At 41.7% G+C, this 23,520-nt stretch overlaps 1 protein-coding gene across 1 annotated transcript in view; it reads right to left on the bottom strand.

Annotated features, from left to right (window-relative positions):
• Positions 1-23,520, bottom strand: part of mnta (MAX network transcriptional repressor a) — a 96,891-nt gene that overhangs the window by 56,600 nt on the left and 16,771 nt on the right. The window contains exons 3-4 of the mRNA XM_068008354.1: positions 18,568-18,609; positions 18,350-18,461 (exon numbers count right to left, since the gene is read on the bottom strand). Coding sequence (XP_067864455.1) covers positions 18,350-18,461; positions 18,568-18,609 — 154 coding nt within the window. The remainder of the gene's footprint in view (positions 1-18,349; positions 18,462-18,567; positions 18,610-23,520) is intronic.

Raw genomic sequence — 23,520 nt, 5'->3', positions numbered from 1 at the left:
CGTATGCTCATTCCTATAGTACCATACAGTGGTCCATTCCACCTCTAACCAGGCACAAGAAGGTGCCAATGAGTGACCAGGTATGATCCATCGGACGTTCCCTCCCTACCCACTGAGAAATGCTGCAGCTTCTGCTTGGTGCACTCTCGTTCAACGTTGATCAGATTGGAAACTGAATGAAGTAGAAACAGAGACATCTGGCATGAGTTGAGTATTTCCTCACGTGTCACTCTGCATGGGTAGATCTAATTCCAAGTGAGGAAAGATTGGAGGTGGAACCCAAACCCGCTCCATAGCGCAAAATATTAGAACACTATCCCTCTGTGCCACTGCACTGTCTCATTTTAATATTTTAAAATTCAGCCATTAGCATTGCTGTTCATAACTTATGATTAGTGAGTTGACCAGCTCACAACTGCAGAGTGTGGCCAGTGTTTATAATGACACAACCAAGAAAAACAAAGCTTGACGGATAGAGAGTATGCAAATGACGGAGGTGGGGGGAGGAAGATATATTTTCCAACTCTGCATTGTTCCCAAACAGATATTTAATGCGTTCAGACTAAGTCCCTCTGTGCAATAACAGTATATTTGACTTAATTGTTTCACAGACGGCCATCTCATGAATCTTAAAATTTGTAGCCCTCAAGTCAACCATTTCAGAGAGTGAAAGTTGTTGTTGTTATAGTAGACTTACACACATTGGTGTCCCCAACTTCAGAACTGACTGAAAATAATAAGATTGGCTAACTTAGCACAGACCATGGATGGAACTCATATCCTTACTGGTCTGTGTGGCTCTAGCTATTAAGTCACGTGGGTGGCAGTAATAGAAAAGCTTCCAGGCTTTTAACATGTTTGGAAATGGCTTGGGTGGACCTCACCAATTGAGTTTCATGAGCTCTCCCTTAGTTGCTTTGCTTTAAGCGTATATCTGCTCTCATGCAGCTTCGAGTTGAACTTTCATAGCTGGACAAGGTGAAAGGAAAATTTTTTACTGATGCCATGAAATTCTTCTTCTTGCAATGAGTAATTAACATACGGAATGGACTTCCAACTGGAGTAATGAATGGACAATTGGATGCTGTAACGGGTGGGTAATGTGGGATCTTTTTAATAGGTGAGCTAAGATGGTTGAATAGTCTTCCTCATCCATATATATCGTGATCTTGGCATCTCGTTCTACTGAGTCCACAGGTGTTGAAAGCTTTCAAGCTTTGGAGAGCAGGTGAACAGGAAACACACAGGATTTGTTTAAGCCACTAGGCCCTTTCAACTTTCTGGACGTCAGCTCCAGCCCACACTGCACCAAAAAAAACAAGCACGGGCATCCTTTATGCTCTGCACTGCAATTAAGACATTGGGGAAGTTTCTGAATCAAAAAGTAACGGACTCAACAGGAACAATGCATTAAATCTCAACAACCAATATCACCTATTTACTAAAGCAGAAAAGGAATCATGACTGGCTTTCCTCATTTCACTTAAGACCAAAATTTTCTGTGTGAGAGATCTCCTGCTAGTGTTGACACACCCTTGGTTATCCCCTGCGATGCAAAGGAAAAACAGTCCCATCATTCCAGAAATAATTTTTACATATGACAACAACTAGCTTTTATATAGCGCCTTTAACGTAGTAAAATGTCCCAGGGCGCATCACAGGAGCGTTATCAAACAAAATTTGACACCGAGCCACTTAAGGAGATATTAGGACAGGTGACCAGAAGCTTGGTTATCGAGGTAGGTTTAAAGGATGCGAGAGAGGTAGAGAGTTGGAGAGATTTAGGGAGGGAATTCCATAGCTTAGGGCCTAGCCAGCTGAAGGCACGGCCGCCAATGGTGGAACGATTACATTTGGGGATGGGCAAGAGGCCAGAATTTGAGGAGCGCAGAGATCGCGGAGGGTTGTAGGGCTGAAGGAGGTTACAGGGATAGGGAGCCCACTGACACACACACACACACACACACACACACATCTGCTGGAACATATGCAGAAAAATACAGAAATCCAATGATAGCTGACTGAAACCAGATGATCGAAAAGACTCCCACACAGACCCCTCTAGTGTACAGAAACCCCGGTTTCAGCTGTCCTATCTAGATTATAACCTCAATAGGTGTTTATAGTTTTCTTTAAACTCCAGATCTTCGGTTCTGATGAAAGGTCATCGACCTGAAACGTTAATTCTGTTTCCTGCTCTACACACACTGCCTGGCCAGCTAAGTATTTCCAGCATTTTCTGTTTTTATTTCAGATTTCCAGCATCCACAGTACTTTGCTTTTCTTCTAATTGGTAACTTAGGGACCCACAGGTATTTATGTTAAAACAGAAAATTACTTAGCATACAGTATTCCAATCCTAGCAGCCTTAAGGCTCCTCCAGAGTCAGATCAAGGTAAAGACACAGCAGGGCACTAATTGTGTCAGTCACGGCACAATATTCCTTCAATGTATCAGTCAACCTTTTCAGCAGCAGAAGTACGAGGTGGAAAGTTAAGGACATCACCACAGATTGCCCGACACTAAATAAAGCTGCTCTCACCAACAGTAATAATTAATTTTTTAGTATGTAAAAAAGGTGCTTGGGAGTGATTGCCAGGCAGTAATTATGCCTCAGCATTCAGCTGACTCACATGAGTAGTTCATGACATCATTTGGACCCCTCCAGGAGATTACTCCTGGGTAATCATTCATAGCTATCTGTTATTCTCTCAGTATCACACAACATTTTGTCTGTGGGCGGACAGAGTGGGCTTCAGTGTGCTTTAATAGCCAACTGTACTTTCACCCCATTTCCCAGCCAACAAACGATACAGCAACAGGTGTGATGAGCGTCCTATAAAATTCAGAGGCAGAGGGCATGGAGTGTTGTAGAACATGATATGCAATGCTACACACCTTTAGGCGTCAGCTTTGGTTCAGCGGTAGACTCTCGCCTCTGAGTCAGAAGGTTGTGGGTTCAAGTCCCATTCCAGCGACTTGAGCACATAATCCAGGCTGACACTTCAGTGCAGTACTGAAGGAGCACTGCACTGTCGGAGGCGTCGTCTTTCCGATGACATGTTAAACCAAAGCCCCATCTGTTCTCTCAGGTGAACGTGAAAGATTCCAAGGCGCTATTTCGAAGAAGAGCAGGTGCCCTGGCCACAACGCAAAGGAGGCATCAGATACATTTGCTGAGCTGAGATTAGTCGCTTCTCTACCTTATTTTTCGGGGACAAGAGGGGGGTTTGTAAATTTTTGAGTCCACCATGGAGACGTCTATTAGCATTGGGGAATGGAACACTTCCCATTTTCCAGTGTTTGCATCAAGCACTCCTAGGTCAGGTAATGAACAGTCTGTAGCAGAGTAATGCTCCCTCTGCATTGCCCTCAGTGTTTTTTAAGGCACCCAGAAGAGTGTCAGAAGAGCACTCACATCTTATAACGTGTAAGCAATGTAATTTAATCCATAAATTATTGCAAAATCCCTCCACTGATGTGTAACACCACAACATAAATATTAGATGAACCAGGTAGTTTGACTTGGCAAAAGAGGAAACACATGCAGCTGGATCTGGAAGTGCAAAAACCAGGTTCCAGATTAGGAATAATGAACCATGTCATTTAATGTAATATTTTTATTATATAACTGTTAACATTGAAACTTTTCATGTAAACATTTAGAATGGAAATCTTATGTAAACAATTGCCTGTAACAATGTAGTTGCAATCTATGATCAGCAAATGGTGCTATGGAACAAGTTTCAGAATGATTTCTCCCAATGCCATTACAATCTCATTTCTATTAAAAAAATTATATTCATCAACTGACCGGGCAACACCACAGGCAATTTGCAATAATATTAAAAGTTTTGAGACTTCCTGTTTGCGTCCTGTTTCCTGCGCCATGACTTGGCAGTCACACTATTTCCTGGGCGTTGTGCTTGGGTAATTTTAAGTTGCATTTTAGGCTGTAGAGCTGTACTTATCATTGTACTTACCTTTCTACATCAACACATGGCGTACGACATCTCCATGAACCTGGCTAGTGGTTCTGGCTGGAACCTCCTTCCTCCCGACCAGCAACCTATCACATTCCACTAGTCTGAGACCCCGACCAGATCCCCCAACCCATGACTACACACCACCCATGATGTTCTGGCTCAATTAAACAAAGATAGAAGATAAGCAGAGAGGGGAGAGAGCAAGAGTGCAATGAGGGGGAGGAGAAAAAAAGAGACAGAGAAGGAAAGGAGGGAAACAGCACATAAAGAGTGTCCAGCAGAAGCACAAGACCAGAAGAATAAGACAGAGAACCAGGAATTGAAACAGGAGGAGATAGAGAGAGAAGCAGCAATGTTAAAAAGACACACGATAAGAGAATAACTCTTCTGTTTCACCCTGGAAGATCTATCAGTAAGAGTTTTAAATTGTATTAATTTATACATGATTTATTGATAAATTGGAAGAAAAATGTAACAGCAGTGCTTTTGGCTCAAGGCGATACCTGAGGTTATGGGAATCTCAGAATCTGCACCATACTGACAACTCTGGGTAAATAATCTGCTTTACGTAGGGGGGGGGGGAGAGGGGGGAAATACCTTCACTGCGGAAAAGAATAAGAAGGGGAATGATTAACACTCCAGCACATTGCCTCTGCAGCCCTGGATACAGAACGCCCCTATTGCTCTGTGCAACAAAGCTGGGACGTGTCACCAGAGACAGCTGGTGCGGCGCGGTCACGTGCGCAAAGGGCGGGGCGAATGACGTCACCGGGGCCGGAGTAGCCATGTGCTCGCTGCTCACGTGGCGGAGGCTCCAGCTGCGGCTCGCGCTACACATGGGCTCGTGTATCAAATACACACAGAGCGCAACAGCAGGGGGCCTGCAACTATTCTGGGCTATCGCTTTGTTACTTTGCTTTTACTCCCAGACACACACACACACACACACACACAAAAGGCATGCACCGACTATATATATTTCCCCTTAACAAAATGCATCAAAAAAAATGCTGCATGAAACATTGCATTATAGATTAATTCGGGAGAAGGGAATGCTAACTCCCTTGCAACAAAGAAGAAACAAACAAACGTTGCGGCTAACGCTCGTTCCACTGCATTTTTAATTCACTTTGAAAAGAATGCATTTAATAATATACCACAGCACAACCCTGGAATTCCAGGATCAAAATGGCCGTCCGCAGAAATCCTGTGTTAACAGTTTCTGGGAAGCAATTACGGACTCGGCAGACATTTAAACCGAAAACTGATGTAGAATATGAAAAATGGCATCCTCCGTCCAGCCCATCAACAAACAGCGTGATTTGAAATCTCTTTCATCGAGGCAATCACGTATGTTAATAAACGCATTTCAAAAAGATTTGCTTAAAAAATGGCTCCTCGGCGACAAAGAACAGTTGCAAGCTAAAATATGCAATTAGATCATTTCTGATTAATTTGCACTGACGATTTGATGCGGACAGAGAATTGTGGAAATGCTTAACATGAATTTCCCTCCTTTATTTTTAACCATTTCCAATCAGAATTTTCAAACTGGCTGCACTTTGGAAATCACGAAATACATTACATTTATTAAGTTAATCAGATAGTCCTGCTGACAAATGCAAAGTCACAAACAACAGCATTAATTATTATCGTCTTTTCCAGTGAGATTTAATTTTATTATTGAGGTTTATTTCTGTTACACGGGGCTGGCGTATAAATTCAGTTATCAGGAATTGTATAAACCTGTTAGATCTCTCGTCTTTTTCCCTGGTCTCGCCGAAAGTGCCCTAAATCTATCAATGTTTTTGTATGTTTGGAAGTGTCAGCCCGACTAACAATTTTCCGTTCCTAACGCTGCCAAGGTCACAAGATTAGAAATGGCTAAGCCTTTTGAGAGAATAGATCTGCAAATCCATTTAAATGGGGCTGCTATGAGCACTTCATAGAAACAGTAACAGTGCATATTGGTAAATGAACGTTGACAGTGTCCTGCTTTAAGTGTACAAAATTAAGCAATTCGCTACAAACAAAAATAACCTTTTAAGCAGAATATATAAACAGTGATTTCAGTGAGCACCGTCTCTATGGAGAGAATGCTGGGCTGCTTTTATTTGAGTTCACTGCGATTTAATTGTGGAATTTGGCAACACTTGGGATAATTAGCCATCAAGTACAACCCAATCCAAATACATTTTGTATTCATACAGTGACACGGCCAATTGAGCCAGGTTTCACATTACTGGAAACGATTAATTCGTGTTTTGTTACTGCAGAATCACTGGCAATTGGAAATTAGCTTTCAAAATCCAGTGTAGGCGTTTAAAGCTTCCAACATCAAAAACTGCAACCATATTCCAACTGCAAAAATGACCATCCAGGAACGATCATTATTTACACAGTGTATAATAATTCTAAGCGTGGATTTCAAAACGTACACATCAGTTTCAAACAGGAGGCATATGCTCTGTGATAATTAAAGACTTGACTGTGCACCTTCAGGAAAATAGTTAGCCTGAAAGTTGCCAGGTGGTGCAAAGAAAAAAAGACTTACATTTATATATCACCTTTCATATCCTCAGAACACTTCACAGTCAGTGAATTACTTCTGAAGTGTAGTCACTGTTATAATGTAAGCCAATGTGGTGTTTGTTGAGGGATAAATGTTGGCCAGCACATTATAAGAACTCTCCAAGTCTTTTTGAAATAGTGGAATGGTATCTTTTATAAACAGCTGAACAGCGCCTTGGTTTAACATCTCATCCTAAAGGTGGCAACTCCGCCAGTACGGCATTCTCTCACTGAAGTGTCAGCCTAGATTATGTGGTCAAGTCTCTGGAGTGGAGCTTGAACCCACAACGTTCTCACTCCGAGGTGATAGCACTACCAACTGAGCCAGTCTGACACTTATACAGCTCACAATTCAGATTTAAACCAGTCAGAGTCAATTTGTTTCTCGCCATATATCTTCTGAGTATTTAGCACAAATGGTAAAAATACATGATAGCGGGAACTGACAGGTACAGAGTTTCCTTGTAAAAAAAAAAGTCAGCGCCAAATTGTAAAGGGCCATCATAATCATGAAATCATGTTTACCAAGTGTTTGTTGATTTGACAATGAACACACAATGCGATGACAAATTGCAATGAAATGCACAATTGGCACTTACGATAATTGTGACAAACATGCTTAACGGCTTGCTCCCTCGCCAAACAAAAAAAAGTTTGAGAAACTTTCTTCACGAAAGTTGAGCAAAAATAATGTAATTAAAATGTAGATGATATCACATTAAGAATAAGCTCACTCTCGTTGAATATTTATTTTAACAAATGGGTCCACTTCAGAAATGGGGGAAGGGGCAAATTTTTCCAAATGTGTGGGCGATGGAAAGGCTCGTTTCAGAGAGGCTGGTAAATCAGTAAAAATATAACTCCGATTTCCAGTATTGCTGGTTTTTTAGGTGTGCATGTATTTGAGAGAGAAAGAGAACAAACAAGCAAGCTGGGGTGGGGAGGGGGTGGTGCAGAATATCTGCCATCACCTAATGTTCCTGCTGCAGCGGATTAAATTTATTAACCTTTACATAACTAATGTAGTAGCAAATTTCCCATGGAATGCCTATGGTGAGTCAGAGGGTTCACCGTTCCATAAACAATAGGGCTGTTCTCAACAAAATGTGATGGGAAGTGTGAGAATTAAAAGAAGTGATATGCAGGACTTTTAATATATTATAGAAACATGATTTAGATTCAAAAATTTAAACCCAAACCAAAGATACATTTGTGGTATTGCATCTGGGCAACATCTTGCCTCCTTTGTCTTGCTTGAGTTAATGTAAAAATCTTTATGTTTGACTTCAAGCTATTAAATTGCAAGCTTTGGTACCATTCGAAGAATTCCTCTCCATCAATCTGCTTGACACAATTAAAGCACATTCAGGGCTGAAAGCATTATGAAACAAAGGCAGTCCCTAAGGCTGCACCAACAACCAACAATCAATAATGTACTTTCACTGTGCTCTGGAACTTGTGTCTGCAGCCATGTGCCCTACCCCCACTCTGTCCTACTTTCAAAGTTGGCCCTAAATCCAGCAGGACATAATGGACCACTCGTCTTAATGAATGTTGATGTGCTTCAGCTTATGAAACAGGCATTTTGGTAGTCTGCGGACTGCTGTTAAAAAGCTGATTTCTAAAATACTGCATTACATCTATACTTGTATAAAAAAACTTCTCTTATGTTACTTTTTTTTTTAAAGTGCGTATGTCCCACCAATGACAAAGTTACATACTGTGCATGACTCTTGTGGTGGACAAGTAAAAGATTGCTTGCATGCAGTAATGCTTCAGTCATGTTCCGAGTCTGCAGCTCCTGCATTGAGGTATGACTCATGCAGCAGATTTTTTTAAAAACGCATGTCATTTTACTGGCTGTAACCCAAGACCATATGTATTCTGGACTGGAATCCTGAGTTTCAAAAATTCCTCGGTCGGCTTTCTGATGGCTTAATTGGTGAAAACAATACTGAGCCATGAAAGGTCCCAACTTTGATTCTTGGTCTAGTTGACCTGAGTCGCGGCAGTGCAAGGGAGCGACAATAGGCTTCAGTGTCATTGAGATAAGGAGGGAAAACATTGGCCAGGGTTCAGCTCATTATCCAGTGACACTTAGAATCATAGAAAGTTACGGCACAGAAGGAGGCCATTCAACCCATCGTGTCCGTGCCGGCCGATAAAGAGCTATCCAGCACTTGGTCCGTAGCCTTGTAGGTTATGGCACTTCAAGTGCACATCCAGGTACGTTTTAAGTGAGCTGAGGGTTTCTGCCTCTACCACCCTTTCAGGCAGTGAGTTCCAGACCCCCATCACACTTGCTGAAAAGTGCATCTGTGGACCTCGGGTGAGGACAGGATCAGACGGCGAAGACCTCTACAATGGAACTGCCTGCCAACACTCATCGTTTAGCTTCACAAATGAAGATTGGTCACTCATTGCAGGGCTGCCGGTGACCATGAAACTCTTCTCCATAAGCAGTCAGAACCTTCAGAAGATGACGAAATACAGTTGGTTACAAGTGATCTCAATTGGTGCTGGGAAGAAGTTCTAACACTGTGGCTTAGTCATATGGGAACAAGGACTACGACAGATGAGGAGATGGGCAATCTTCTGCAAGGAATTGTGATGTCTCGATCATAGTGTTTGTGGTGAAACTGACAAAAAAAGTTTACATCCATCAGTGACCAACGTTTAATTTTAATTTTATTTTTGTGCTTCTAACCGATTTGCTATTTTTTTTTTAGAAAGTTAGTGTATTCTGACATGGCGGGCTGCCTACCAGAAATTACTCATTTGTGGTCTGCGTTTAGCAAAGCCACAAAAAAAGTATTTGTCTAATTCTAAGGAAAATGTCAGTGTTATTTTGAACTGTGATCGTCTTTTTGCACATTGCTTCCATCAGGCAGTGTGGGTGTAAAGCCATTTGAAAATTAACTTACTGCATGCAATGCAGGTCACTGGTGCTGACGACTACAAAATGCAGTGACATCCTAACTAGCAGATAAGAGATCATTTTCCAACAATTACTAATTTCTATGTATAACTTGATTATATCAATAACTCGGTGAGTTTATGCAGCAAGTAGCTAAGCCATATAGACCAGGAAGGTCCCAGGTTTGATCCCTGGTCAGTGCTGAATTAGCTCATTTCAGCTGGGGTGACAGTAGAGCGGTCACAGATGGATGGCCTCAGTGCTCCTTTGTTAGGGTTGGCCAGAGCTCCTGCTCTGAACTGCTGTCCAGCAACTCCTACTGAAAGCGCAGATGTTGGGCGACGCCTGGATTGGGCACAGCTGCAATGCCGCCTGCTATCACTCATAGTCAAGGCTCGCGCATAAATAATGGCCACTCTGGCCGGCACTAAAGGGAAAATGGCACCTATGGAACCATTTCCCAAGGGAGGAGAAATATCTTCTTAACAGCGTTCTGAATTACAGATCAATGCCACAGAGGCTGAAGTTAATCTTTTTCAAAAGTTAATGCCTCACAAATGTGCTGTTAGCACTGTTCTACAAAGTGCTGACTCAGTATGCTAGCGGGCAGGCCTGCGATTTGTACTACTGAATTCAGAGCTCTGTTAATAGATACTCTCCTATCTAAAAGCCAGGAGAAGCTTTTATTTTCATTCTGAATTGCAACAACAGCAACTGGCATTTGTACAGCTCCTTTAACACAGAGATACGTCCCAAGATGCTTCACGGAGTTATGGTGAAAACAGACATCGGCCGAGTCGAAGAAGGAGAGATCAGGAGGGGTGAACAATAGCTCGATCAAAGCGGTGGGTTTTGACTAGGGTCTTAAAGGAGAGGGAGGTGGAGAAATGAAGAGGTTAGCAAGGGAATTCCAGAGAGTGGGACCTAGGCAGCTGAAGGCACAACCGCCAACAGTGGGGCAAAGCCGCTGGGGGGAGGGGGGGGAGGGGGGGGATGTATACGGTAGGCAAGAGTCAGAGGGATTGAGTGGAGGAAGTTGTAGGGCTGGGGAAAGTTACAAAGATAGGGAGGGGTGAGGCCATAGAGTGATTTAAAGACAAAAACTATTTAAATAAATAATATATAAAAACAAATTTATAGAGATTATGGTGCAGAAGAATCAGAATCTATAAAATAAAAGGGAATAAAGCTTCATTATTGTATAGTTAAGGCAAGATATGTGGCCCAAATTTGGTTCCAAACTACTTTACACCTAAGCCTCTGTTTTAGGTAGAAATTAAACAATGTCCAGGAGCATGTTAAAGACACAGCATACTTCATGGGATAAGTTACTATTAAGCTCAACACTAACTCTCATGCAATTTACAAATGCCATCCAAACCCCCAAGGGTATGTTGCAGCCTTGAACATGTTCTGGAACATATCTTATAGGAAAAATATACAGCTTAATTTTTCCAGAGTGTCTACTGTACTGCCACTAATATGGCCTCCTGCTTTTAGTGTGTGACTCTTATGTGATGGAATGGGAGAGGGTTATAGTCGACTAGATTTGGTCTTTCTAGGAATTAACACTGTATTTTACAGAGCTACTGCACATCTTCATATAGGTGTCAGCCTTGGCTCAGTGGTAGCACTCTCACCTCTGAGTCAGAAGGTCGTGGGTTCAAGCTCCACTCTGAAGACTTGAGCACAAAATCCAGGCTGACACTTCAGCACAGTTCGGAGGGAGTGCTGCACTGTCAAAGTTGCCATCTTTTGGATGAGATGTTAAACTGAGGCTCGGTCTGTCCTCTCAGTTGGATGTAAAAGATCCCATGGCACTATTCCTGGTGACCTGGCCAATATTTATCCCTCAACCAACATCACCAAAACAGGATATGTGGTCATGTATCTTGTGCAGTTTGTGGGACCTTGCTGTGCGCAAATTGTCTGCCATGTTTCCCTACAATACACACCGTTCACCTGAGGAAGGAGGAAGCCTCCGAAAGCTTGTGGAATTTAAAATAAATTTGTTGGACTATAACTTGGTGTTGTAAAATTGTTTACAATTCCCTACATTACAACAGTGACGATACTCCAAAAAAGTACTTTGTTGGCTGTGAAGCACTTTGAGATGCACTGAGGTCATGAAAGGCGCTGTATAAATGCAAGTTCTTTCTCTATAAAAGTCTTGTCTTTAGTGTGCATCCATCATCTCTCAGATGTCACATTTCAAAGTGCCAAAAATTAGATATTAGGGAAAAAAAGGAAGTGAAAGCCAGTCATTTCCTGCTGGTTTTTCTGATCTTGATAACTGGCTCCTCCCCAAGGGCAAAAGCTGGGGAATTACAAGTAGCACCAAATCCACCAAAACGTCCTATAACAATTAGGCTCAGGATGTGGCCATATAGACCATTTCTTTGCAGGGACTGCCTGAGCAGTGGCCTTAAAAAGGGACCAGCCCCATCAAAACAACCTTATATTTTGGCAGCTAAGCATCACAATTGTGTCTCCGACTATCAGTGGGCAATGCCACAGCATATCAGCTAGTATATTATTATAGTTTTATATGAATAATCCCATACCTCAGAAACAAATCTTTCAAAAGGATACTAACTAAACCTTCTACTGCGATAAGCCAGAGATTTCAACAGTATATCTCTAGGAGCCATTAATCTAGATTGAAGGTCTTTGAGGCTGTTTTTCTTTTCTCATTAACTAGAATGCCACCACAGCTTATAATCCACACTCAGATGTATATAAGTCTTTATTGAACTACATTTATTACAACCCCCCTCCACCCCGCCCAGTTTTCTCAACTCCTTTTCGACATTGAACAAAATGTCTCAATTTTGCACCAGGAAGTCACCTGATCTCCATTCATAAATGTTAGCACTGCAGCATTAACTGTATAGTAGCAGCCACACACATTAAAAAAACATGAACCATCACAGGAAATTCGATTTAGACAACATGACATAGTCATTTATTACGATTGCTAAAACAGGCACAGCGATGACATCCATTTCTCAGGCTAGTCATCTGAGTCCCACACAAGGAGGTGTGGCTCTTCTGGTACTGCATCGCTTACCACTTGCATAAAATTCCTTTCTGCACTATTTGAATGCACTTGTTAACCTGTTTAAAATAATTCACAAACGGATGTTATGTGAAGGTGTTAAGCACTGTGCTTCCAGTGGTTCCCTCATGTCCAAAAAAAATTACTTTCTCCTTTAGCATTTCAAAGAGCCCACCGTCCCACCTCCACCATTTTACAAAATGACAATATAAATTGCGTTAAAAAACATCACTGGGTTACTTGCTAGGAACAAAAATTATGCACAGCTGTTTTCTCTCAAAACAATTACCATTCTTTTCATAAAGTCCTGAACATAGAGCTCAAATTCGCTACATTCATAGTCACCACAGAAAAATAAAAGAATTGGATGGAGAAAATTGAGATACCGTCTACTCTTCTTCACAGTTGCTTAATTTAAATCATCTAATAATAATTCAATTATTGTGTAACTCAGATTTTGTTAGGACAAAAAAAAAAATCAACTTTGAATTATCAGGAGTGGACTGCAGCGCTGACAGAATTTGAGAATTGAGCACCAGGTGATATCAATCCCTCTGCTTATTACGTGTGACGACATCGCAACGTGTTTGTGAACATTTACTGTCTTTTGGTATTTCCAGCAAAGTTCTAAAACAATTGATTCATTACACGATGGCAAAAAAGTATTATTTCCAACTGCTGACATGCATGACTGGGAAATTGTGCCAAGCCCCACTGAAAAGACAGGCAGCAAAAAATCCACGAGTACACAGTAATACAGTTAGAAAGATGCCAATTGCTGGCTATGCAATAGTTGTGCAGTCTTGGACCTGAAATCATAGAACCATAGAATGACCCAGCACAGAAGGAGGCCATTCGGCCCATCCCACCTGTTCCGCCATTCAATGAGATCATGGCTGATCTGTATCCCAACACCATCCACCCGCCTTGGCTCCATATCCCTCAGTACCCTTGGTTTGCATAAAATCTATCAATCTCAGATTTAAAATTATTAATTGAGCTAACAGCTGCTGCTTTTTGTGGGAATGAGCTCCACACTTCTACCACCCTTTGCGTGAAGAAGTGCTTCCTAGCTTCTCTCCTGAATGGCCTGGCTCTGATTTTAAGGTTATGTTCCCTTGTCCTGGACCTCCCCCCGCAGTGGAAAAAGTTTCTCTCTATCTACCCTATCAATTCCTTTCAAAATCCTACAAACCTCAATCAAATCACCCCTTAACCTTCTATATTCCGTGGAATACAAACCTAGTTTATGTAATCTCCTCCTCATAATTTAATCCTTAGAGCCCTGGTAACATTTTTGGTGAAACTGCACTGCACTCCTTCCAAGGCCAATATATCCTTTCTAAGCTGCAGTGCCCAGAACTGTACACAGTAGTCCAGATGTGGTCTGACCAGGGCTTTGTATAGCTGTAGCACAACTTCCTCCCTTTTATATTCTAGCCCTCTAATTATTAGTCTTTTTCATTATTTTTTGTACCTGACAACTACATTTTAGTGATCTGTGTACATGGACCCCTAAATCTCTTTGGACCTCCACTGTTCCTAGCTTTTCATCATTTAAAAAAGTCAGATCTATCCTTTTTTGGTCCAAAATGGATGACCTCACATTTACCTGCGTTGAAATCCATCTGCCACGGTTTTGCCCACTGACTTGATCTATCAACGTCTCTTTGTAATTTTATGCTCCCGTCACACTACTTACTATGCCACCAATCTTTCTGTCATCGGCAAACTTGGATATATGGCTCTCTATTATGTTACCTAAGTCATTAATAAATTTAGAATAGTTTAGGCCCCAGCACAGATCCTTGTGGGACATCACTAGTCACTTCCTTCCAATTTGAGTACATACCTATTATCCGTACTGTCTGTCCTCTACCATCTAACCAATCTCCTAACCAAGTCAGTAATTTGCCTGCAATTCCATGATTTGCCAGTCTTTAGTGCCATTATTTTTTCAAATACTGTTTTCTTGCTTAGGCTAACCAATTAGTCCCATTCCCCTGCTCTTTCCCCATAGCCCTGCAATTTCTTCCCCTTTCAAATATTTATCCAATTCCCTTTTGAATCTCCTTCCATCATTCTTTCAGGCAGTGCATTCCAGATCGTAACAACTCGCTGCGTAAAATTTTTTTTCATCTCACCTCTGATTCTTTTGCCAATTACCTTAAATCTGTGTTCTCTGGTTACCGACCCTTCTGCCACTGGAAACAGTTTCTCCTTATTTACCCTATCAAAACCCTTCATGATTTTGAACACCTCTATTAAATCGCCCCTAAACCTTCTCTGCTCCAAGGAAAAGAACCCCAGATACTCTATTCTCTCCAAGTAACTGAAATCCCACTTCCCTGGTACCATGCTAGTAAATCTCCTCTGCACCCTCTCGACATACTTGCTACAGTGTGGTGCCCAGAAGTGGACACAATACTCCAGCTGGGGACTAACCAGTAATTAATAAAAGTTTAGCATAACTTCCTTGCTTCTGTACTCAATGCCTCCGTTTATAAAGCCAAGGGTCCCTTTTTTAACAGCCTTCTCAACTTCTCAACCTTCAAAGGTTTGTATACATACACTCCCAGGTGTCACTGTTCCTGCACCCCCTTTAAAATTGTACCATTTAGTTTATATTGCCTGACAGAACCTCTGTTTCCAATAGACTCTGGATAAAGGACAAAGTCCTACTGTATGTTCAGTACTTACAGCGGGGTCAGAGTTTTGCTTATTTGTCTTTTGTGGGAAGGTAAACATTTGATTCCTTCCAAACCCTCGAGAAGGCAGAATTTCGTTGAAGCTTTCTGAGGTTGATTTATACAAGTTTCTGTCCTCCAAAACAACCCACTGTAGTATGAAACAATGTGCAGTAACGGGCAATTGCATGAGCCCAGATACCAGGTTTTTGCCAGGATGGTGTAAATTAACTTTTATCTGATATTATACACACATTATGTCACCAAATTTTATTTACTTTTCAAGGGTAAGGATCCAAAGAGAAAGCCATTCAATCCAAAACTCATTTTGTCTGGCAACATGCTCCATGTCCTGTCCAAGACGGTTAGTACACACAAAAGCCACACTACCACTTATTAACATCTGGTTCAAGCTGAGGCTAAAACTCTCTTGGTAATCTTCCGGTTAGGACTCCATAATCAGTGTGATCACATCTTTAACCCTCAGGACGCTGTGTGGCAATAATCACACTCCTGCACCCATTTGCAATCCTTAATGTAACAGTCCCACTTGCACACATCTCATTGACAACATGTCAGAAACCTGAAGTTTGCAGATCAGATATAGGACGATAATGCCCTGAAATTACATTGCGCAATATACGAGTAACAAAAGTATTTGCACGAAAAAAAACTTGCACTTAAGCCGCACATTTTGATGTTTCCAAGTAACTAATTTGCACAGAGCAAGGTCCCACAACAGCAAATTAGATAAATAAGCAGTTAATCAGTTTTTGGTGTGTTGGTTGAGGGAGGAATGATGGCCACGACACTGGGACAACTCTGTGCTCTTCTTCAAATCGTGGCATAGGATCTTTTATGGTCACCTTTTACAGGCAGCCGGGGCCTTGGTTTTACATCCCATCCAAAAGACGGTACCTTTGACAATGCAGCAGTCCCTCACTGAAGTGTCAGACTAGATTACATGCTCAAGTCCTGGAGTGGGATTTGAACCCACAACCTTCTGACAGAGGCAACAGTGCTACCAACTGAGCTAAAATTCCTGTCTGCACTGTTTTAATGAAGGTGATACCCGTTTAAATGGGTTCACACCTTTGATAGAATAGCAGACAGAGAAATTTCATACTAAGATATTAGTTGGAAAATATCACACAACTCACTTTCAGTCCTTAAGACTCAAATTGTTTTGAAATCAATCTGAAACTGGTCATATCGGAGTAAAAAAATGCCCTGAAACAAAAGAAGTCTTCTCTGTGAAGAAAACACAACTACTTCCAATACAGCAAGATCCAGTGTGGTACTGATCTACTTATTACATTACGATTCCCACATTACAACAGTGACTACATTTCAAAACATACTTCAATGGCTGAAAAGTGCTTCGGGTCGTCCTGAGGTCGTGAAAGGTGCGATATAAATGCAGGTTCTTTCTTATGTTTAACTTGAGGCAATGGACTCTTCAGTACCAAGCTATAAACTCTAGAACCTCTGCATAAACTAATTGGGTAGAGGTTGGCCAACTCGGCCTTCCTGTTTGAAGCCATAATACTGTCAGACTCTTTTAAAACAAAACTACATTTTCTGATTTTTTTTAAAAAAAGCTCATCAAGTGAGTGATTTAGTGCTGGAAATTATTCCTCCTCGCGTCCTCGCCTCCTCCCCCCACCTCCAGTGCTACTTCCCCATAAAAAAACAATAATCTTGGGGTTAATTCCTTTGATCCTATGTCAAGAATATACTTTAACCCACACAATTAACTTCAGGGCCTCTCTCTTTGAGATTGCCAATTCTACCAAAATATGGGCAGTTCTGGTGTTTGCATTTAAGTCCTCTGGGAACCAACTTGAGACTGGCCAACTCCATTTAATTTGGACTCATTACAGATAGTGGGGGGGTGTGTGGGGAAGGGAACATGAGTCTTTCATCCCCACGTAACTGAGTCGGTCTCTGGAGATGAAAGGCCAGTGAACCAAACCACAGCGGCATTCAATATTTTAAAAAATCATTGGCCCAAATCTTCCTGGAAAAATAATGACGCACGCCGTGATTAATGCACAAATCAGCCAACAGGTTCAGATGAAGAAGAGATATGCCGTGAGTTGCAATTCGTCATAACTTGCTGGTTGATTTACGTCACACTTCCAACAACTTAGAGGGGATAAATTTCGAAAGGGTGCAGGAAAAAGTCTAACTAATGGTGCTCATCGCAAGATGCCCCTCTCCAGCAAAATTTGGGCCAATACTATGATTCTACATTATTTAGTCTTCCACATGGGACAGAGAGAGTCATTTATGGAAAGGATTCAGCAATTTTTAAGAAGTCTCGGATTGGACTTGGCGTGTATGGGGGAAGGTAAATTTGTTCCTGTTAACCTTTACCAAAAAAGTCAGCACAAGAACAAAACAGGAAATCTCAGGAGTGGAAATAAACATAAGGGCATGAAGGAGCATGGTCACCCTAACCCAGGCCGCCTCAGAGAGAACCTTGCTGGGACATCCTAAATCTTAAAAGCATCTTTTAGTTTGCTACATCATTCCAGACACACAAAGAATACACTTACTTATCTCAACTCTTCATAATTCTATATTTAAGTAATAGATTAATGACTTTGAGTGACACAGTATGTTAAAAGTTTTGCATACAGCATGCACATCCTGTAAGTGTTACACTTACTTCCTGTAACACTTACTATTTGGTCACGTTGAGCACTGGAAGAATTTTAATTTTTTAATCCTGTCATTAAATTGCTTCTTGAAAAATGTCACAATCACAGAAGCTTCACATCACACAAGATTGATCACAAATGCTAGGGAATGAGTGGGAGAAAGAAAGGATTTTCCAAGCACTTTCCAATAAAGTCTTGGTTCTATAAAAATAGAACCTTCCCAGCGCAAACTCAAAAAAACAAAATTGTGAAAGTTTGGAAATCAATAAAACTTAAAACTTTTTAATGAATCCCTCCAAAGAAAAGAGCCACAGCCACAAGCTTGATTGTGCATCTTCTGAGATATTATGCACAGTTATGCCACAAAAATGTAACTTTTTGAGAAAGAGAACATGGTACCTCGACCATTCAGATTCTTAGATAGTGCAGTACAAGATGCTAGAAGCCCTCCATATTACTCATACCTGAATGTATCTCAAGGCACTCCGCAAAACACTTAGGTTTGATGTTTTCTTGTCATCCAGATTTGGGATGTTCTTTTTCAATGTTTCAAAACATTCCTTTAAATGAGCACGTCTGCAAACCAATAAATGCAAAAAAAAGACTGTAAAACTCCAGTAATTTAGAAAAGGAATCTTTCCCCCCTGCCACAAACAAAAAATTGATATCAGTGAGTACATACCTGTTCTTCTCCAGTTTATTGTGCACTTCTCGTGTCCCAGCCCTGAAACAAAAACGGTAAAATTGTTTACAGGTTATTCCGGTCAACCAACCAAAATTCACAAAGCTGGAGCAATAACTAATCTAATCAATTAAGGGGTGAAGTAATAGTGCCACTTTCACACCCATTCACTGCATTTCCAAGAGCCCATCAACACAAGAGTGCCGGCATAATCCTGGAGTCAGGTGCCCATGTAACTGTGGAACACAGCGGTGTGAGACCGCCTCAGGAAGCCTGTCACAAGATGCTTGGGCATGACAATTGAGTGGGATATAATTCCAGTGTGGTATGTCAGGCATTCTGGGTACTTTATACTACCACAAAAACAACAACTTGCATTTTATATAGTGCCTTTGATGTAGAAAAACATCCCACTATACTTCACAAAGTGTAATCAGACAAAAATTAACACTGAGCCAAAGGCATATACTTAGAGTGACATTTCAAGACCTCAGCGCTCCCAACTGCTCTCTATAAACAATCAATTTATTGTGCAGGCGCGATGCCCTGTACCTGCACAATATATTCAAGAGCCCTCTACTGCAGGCAGAGTGCAAATCAGTGAGATAACATAGTATCATAGAATCATGGAACAGTTACAGCACAGAAGGAGGCCATTCGGCCCATCAAGCCCGTGCCGACTCTTTGTAAGAGCAATCCAGTTAGTCCCATTCCCCCGTTCTTTCCTCATAGCCCTGCAAATTTTTTCCCTTCAAGTATTTAGCCAATTCCTTTTTGAAAGCCATGATTGAATCTGCTTCCACCACCTATTCAGGCAGCGCATTCCAGATCATAACTACTCGCTGCGTAAAAAAGTTTTCTCTCATGTCACCTCTGGTTCTTTTGCCGATCACCTTAAATCTGTGTCCTCTGATTCTCGACCCTTCCGCTAATGGGAACAGTTTCTCTTTATTTACTTTATCTAAACCCTTTATGATTTTGGACACTTCTATCAAATCTCCTCTCAACCTTCCCTAGGGAGAACAGCCCCAGCTTCTCCAGTCTATCCACGTAACTGAAGTCCCTCATCCCTGAAACCATTCTAATAAATCTTTTCTGCACCCTCTCTAAGGCAATCACATCCTTCCTAAACTGCGGTGCCCAGAATTGGACACAATACTCCAGTTGTGGTCGAACCAGTGTTTCATAAAGGTTCAACATAACTTCCTTGTTTTTGTACTCTGTGCCTCTATTTATAAAGCCCAGGATCCTGTATGCTTTTTTAACCGCCTTCTCAACCTGTCTCGTCACCTTCAAAGATTTGTGCACATATACCCCCACGTCTCTCTGTTCCTGCACCCCCTTTAGAATTGTACCATTTCGTTTATATTGCCTCTCCCTGTTCTTCCTGCCAAAACGTATCACTTCACACTTCTCTACGTTAGATTTCATCTGCCATATGTCTGCCCATTCTATGTCCTCTTGAAATCTATCACTATCCTCCTCACTGTTTGCTACATGTCCAAGTTTTGTGTCATCTGCAAATTTTGAAATTGTGCCCTGTACCCCCAAGGCCAAGTCATTAATATAGATTAAAAAAAGCAGCGGTCCTAGTTATGACCCCTGGGGAACACCGCTGTATACCTTCCTCCAGTCCGAAAAACAACCATTCACCACTACTCTCTGTTTCCTGTCACTTAGCCAATTTCGTACTCATGCTGTCACTGCCCCTTTTATTCCATGGACTTCAATTTTTCTGACAAGCCTATTATGTGGTACTTTATCAAACGCCTTTTGAAAGTCCATAAACACAACATTAACCGCATTGCCCTCATCAACCTTCTCTGTTACCTCATCAAAAAACTCAATCAAGTTAGTTAAACACGATTTGCCTTTAACAAATTTCCTTTATTAATTCCTGGCTTTCCTTTATTAATTCACACTTGTCCAAGTGACTAAAGATGGCACCTCCGATGGTGCAGCACTGGAGTATCAGCCTACAGTTTGTGCTCAAGTCTCTGGAGCGGGACTTGAACCCACAACCTTTTGACTCAATGGCGCGACTGCTAGCACTGAGCCATGGCTGATACCTAGTAAGTATCTCGCTGGCTGTTAAACGGTCTCTGTGCCTTCCCTGCGACAATGTACAATATCTTTTACTCTTTCAATTTCTTCATTCACTTCCTGTGCTCTGCAGGGTCTGCTCTGGACTATGAACGGGCTTGTGCCCCCTACCTGTTCCCTGCAACAGCCTAGCCTGACAGTAAGTTTGCTACTTCCTTTACATTTAAAAACTCTCTCTCTCAGGACCGCCTATTGGCCCAGCCTGTAAATCCACTGCCTGACGTGGCACTGAACCATAAACAATAGGAAGACCCCAGTTTCAATCCCCAGTCTTAGGGCCGGGGCAGGGGGGGGAGGGGGGGGGGAGAAACGTCAGACAATGATCGGACTCCTGATTGTCATCTGATGACTGCTACTGAAAAATGTGTGCTTGGATACTGTACGAGGTCACTCGAGAAGTATTTTTTTTAAAAATCACGTTATTTTACTTTCATTCAGAAAACCTTGTCTCGATTAATTTAAATACTAATATCAACATTCTGAGCTCTAAAACAAATTAAATGTGGTTTTAAGACTATTGCTCTCAAAGCTGAATGACCTCAGTGTGTCTCCCCAATTTTACCCTTCCCTCCTAAAGACAGTGACTTATGCTGGTGTCCAGTTTCACTGGCACCAGCATCCACCAACAACCCCCCACCCCCACCCCGTCATCATTTTTTTATATGATCCCAGGCAGTGGATGTTAGTAGATTATTTGACCATGGGTGGCATTATAACCAAGTCTGATACTGAACGGCAATCAGGCATAGAAACCCTGGTTGATATTTTCCTTCTCCGGGGCTAATGAGGATTTTCTAACTCAGCACAGGCTACGGATCAAACTTGGAACCTTCCTCGCCCGTACTGCTCACTAACAAAATAGGCAGTCCATTTACCCACTCAGCTATTAAAGCAGCTTCCACCTCACAAGCTGACAAGGGCTTGTTCATATCTGAATTCCCGCATAATCCTGAACACTATAAAGGGAGGTAACAACGTAAGACGTGCAACAAGAGAAAGACATCAACAATGACAATATCTACAGCTGACATAATCACATCTCTTCTCCACCCCTCCCTTTCCAATGACAGGAACAATAAACTATTCGTATTAGGAGTAGATGTTAAAAGCTACCGTGGTTTAGCGGTGTGTTGAAGTAAACTATCTGTGAGGGCAGTACGTGTCAAGTTTGCTCCTAGAGCTCCTCGTGAATTTTTAGGCTGGAGGTGAAAAGGAAGATACGGAGAATCCATTAAATACTCCAAGTCGAGGTGATGAGCTTTTAGTCATCAAAAACAAAAGATGAAAAAGTTAATTTTGATATTTTGGGGGGCAGGGGAAAAGACATTTCATCGATTTGCAATTCATAGCAAAATCATAAACACACTCTTTGTGAACACAAAGAATTTTCCTCCCAAATTTTATTTAGGAAGAAGGTGGGGGGTGGGAAGGGGTTAAGAAGACAGAAAAAAAAGAGTCAGAGGAGAGAGAGAGAGAGAGAAAGAAAAAGAGAGAGAGGGAAAGAAAGAGAGAGAAAAAGAAACAAGCAAAAGAGAGAAAAACAGAGAGAGGGAAAGAAAAGTGACACAGACAGGAACATGATCAGGTGAAGGCATCAGTGTCACCTGTTGTTTTATCTTAATTCACAGAATTTCCATTAACTGCTGAACATTGCCTGGCTGTCAGAACAATAACTTAAGAGAAACAGATCGATTTCACAAGAGGGGCTTCCCAGCTGAAGCACAAACTTGATAAAGCTCCAAGAACAGTCCAGCTCATCAGCCAGCCAGCAAACTGTAGCTAAGTCAACCGATGTTTCAGTTATTTAATTCCTCCATAAGTGTAAACAGAGATGAATTCCCGCAGTAGAAATTCAGAGGTCAAAGACTAAAGCTGAGCCTGAATTGATCTGGCGATTTTAAGTGATGTCAATGAAGCGATGGGGCCTCTTTTTGCACTGGAACAATTGGAGACTTCAGTGACTTCATCTGTAGGAGACGTTAGATATTTACAAGATTCAGTTCTTGATTCTGTTCACCTCAATGGTGAACAGAATTGTCGGCTTGCTTTCAGCATGGTTTGAATAGACATGCAAGATCAGGCTGCAGAAACATTTCCAACAAAAAGACATAATTTAGAATGACCAGTATCTCTTGCTGACAAGCTGCCAGAATTCAAGAAAAGCTTCCAGTCCTGATTCAAACCGTTGGGATCATATTGTTGGAAGTATTTAGCCATTACCAGCAGCGTGCGGTGCACAGCCTTGGTTGTAGTTTACAGCTTACAGTCATCAACAAATCTTTCTTCAAGTAGTGCAACAACCTAGCCAAGTGAGAAACGTAACTTATTAAGAATCAAAGGGACTAGCAACATGATGCACTGCTACTTGGGCACGTTGAAACAAAAAGGTATTTACTGAATACTACATAAACTATCCAGTGTATTGGCTTTGGCAACTAACTGTCCCTGCTGCAGAGCATCATACTGGACACAATGTATCACTAAATGGTGAAATATGGGTTCACACAATCTCCCCGTACCACCATAGTGATGCACCAACTGGAGCCAAGTGCTTCCCCACAGGGAGGGAGCTACCAGAAGAGCTCACATGCTTCGCCTCACTTTCATAGTGGCACTGGCAAAAGCCTGGCCGGCACGTTGGCTGTGCCATGCTGATGCAATAGCATAGCCAGATTATCTAAAAGGGGAGAATATATAAACTTTACAACAGAAAATGTTCCAATCGTAATTAGAGCCACATAATCACAACATGCTGGTAGCCAATGAGGGAAGAGTACTTACAGGACTCTGATGTTCCTACAGCTTGGCCATCTAGCTTATCAGAACATTATACGCTGTAACAACAAAGTG

The sequence above is a fragment of the Heptranchias perlo genome, chromosome 28, assembly GCF_035084215.1.
Source record: "Heptranchias perlo isolate sHepPer1 chromosome 28, sHepPer1.hap1, whole genome shotgun sequence".
NCBI lineage: Eukaryota > Metazoa > Chordata > Chondrichthyes > Hexanchiformes > Hexanchidae > Heptranchias > Heptranchias perlo.
This window is presented reverse-complemented; position numbering and strand designations above follow the sequence as displayed.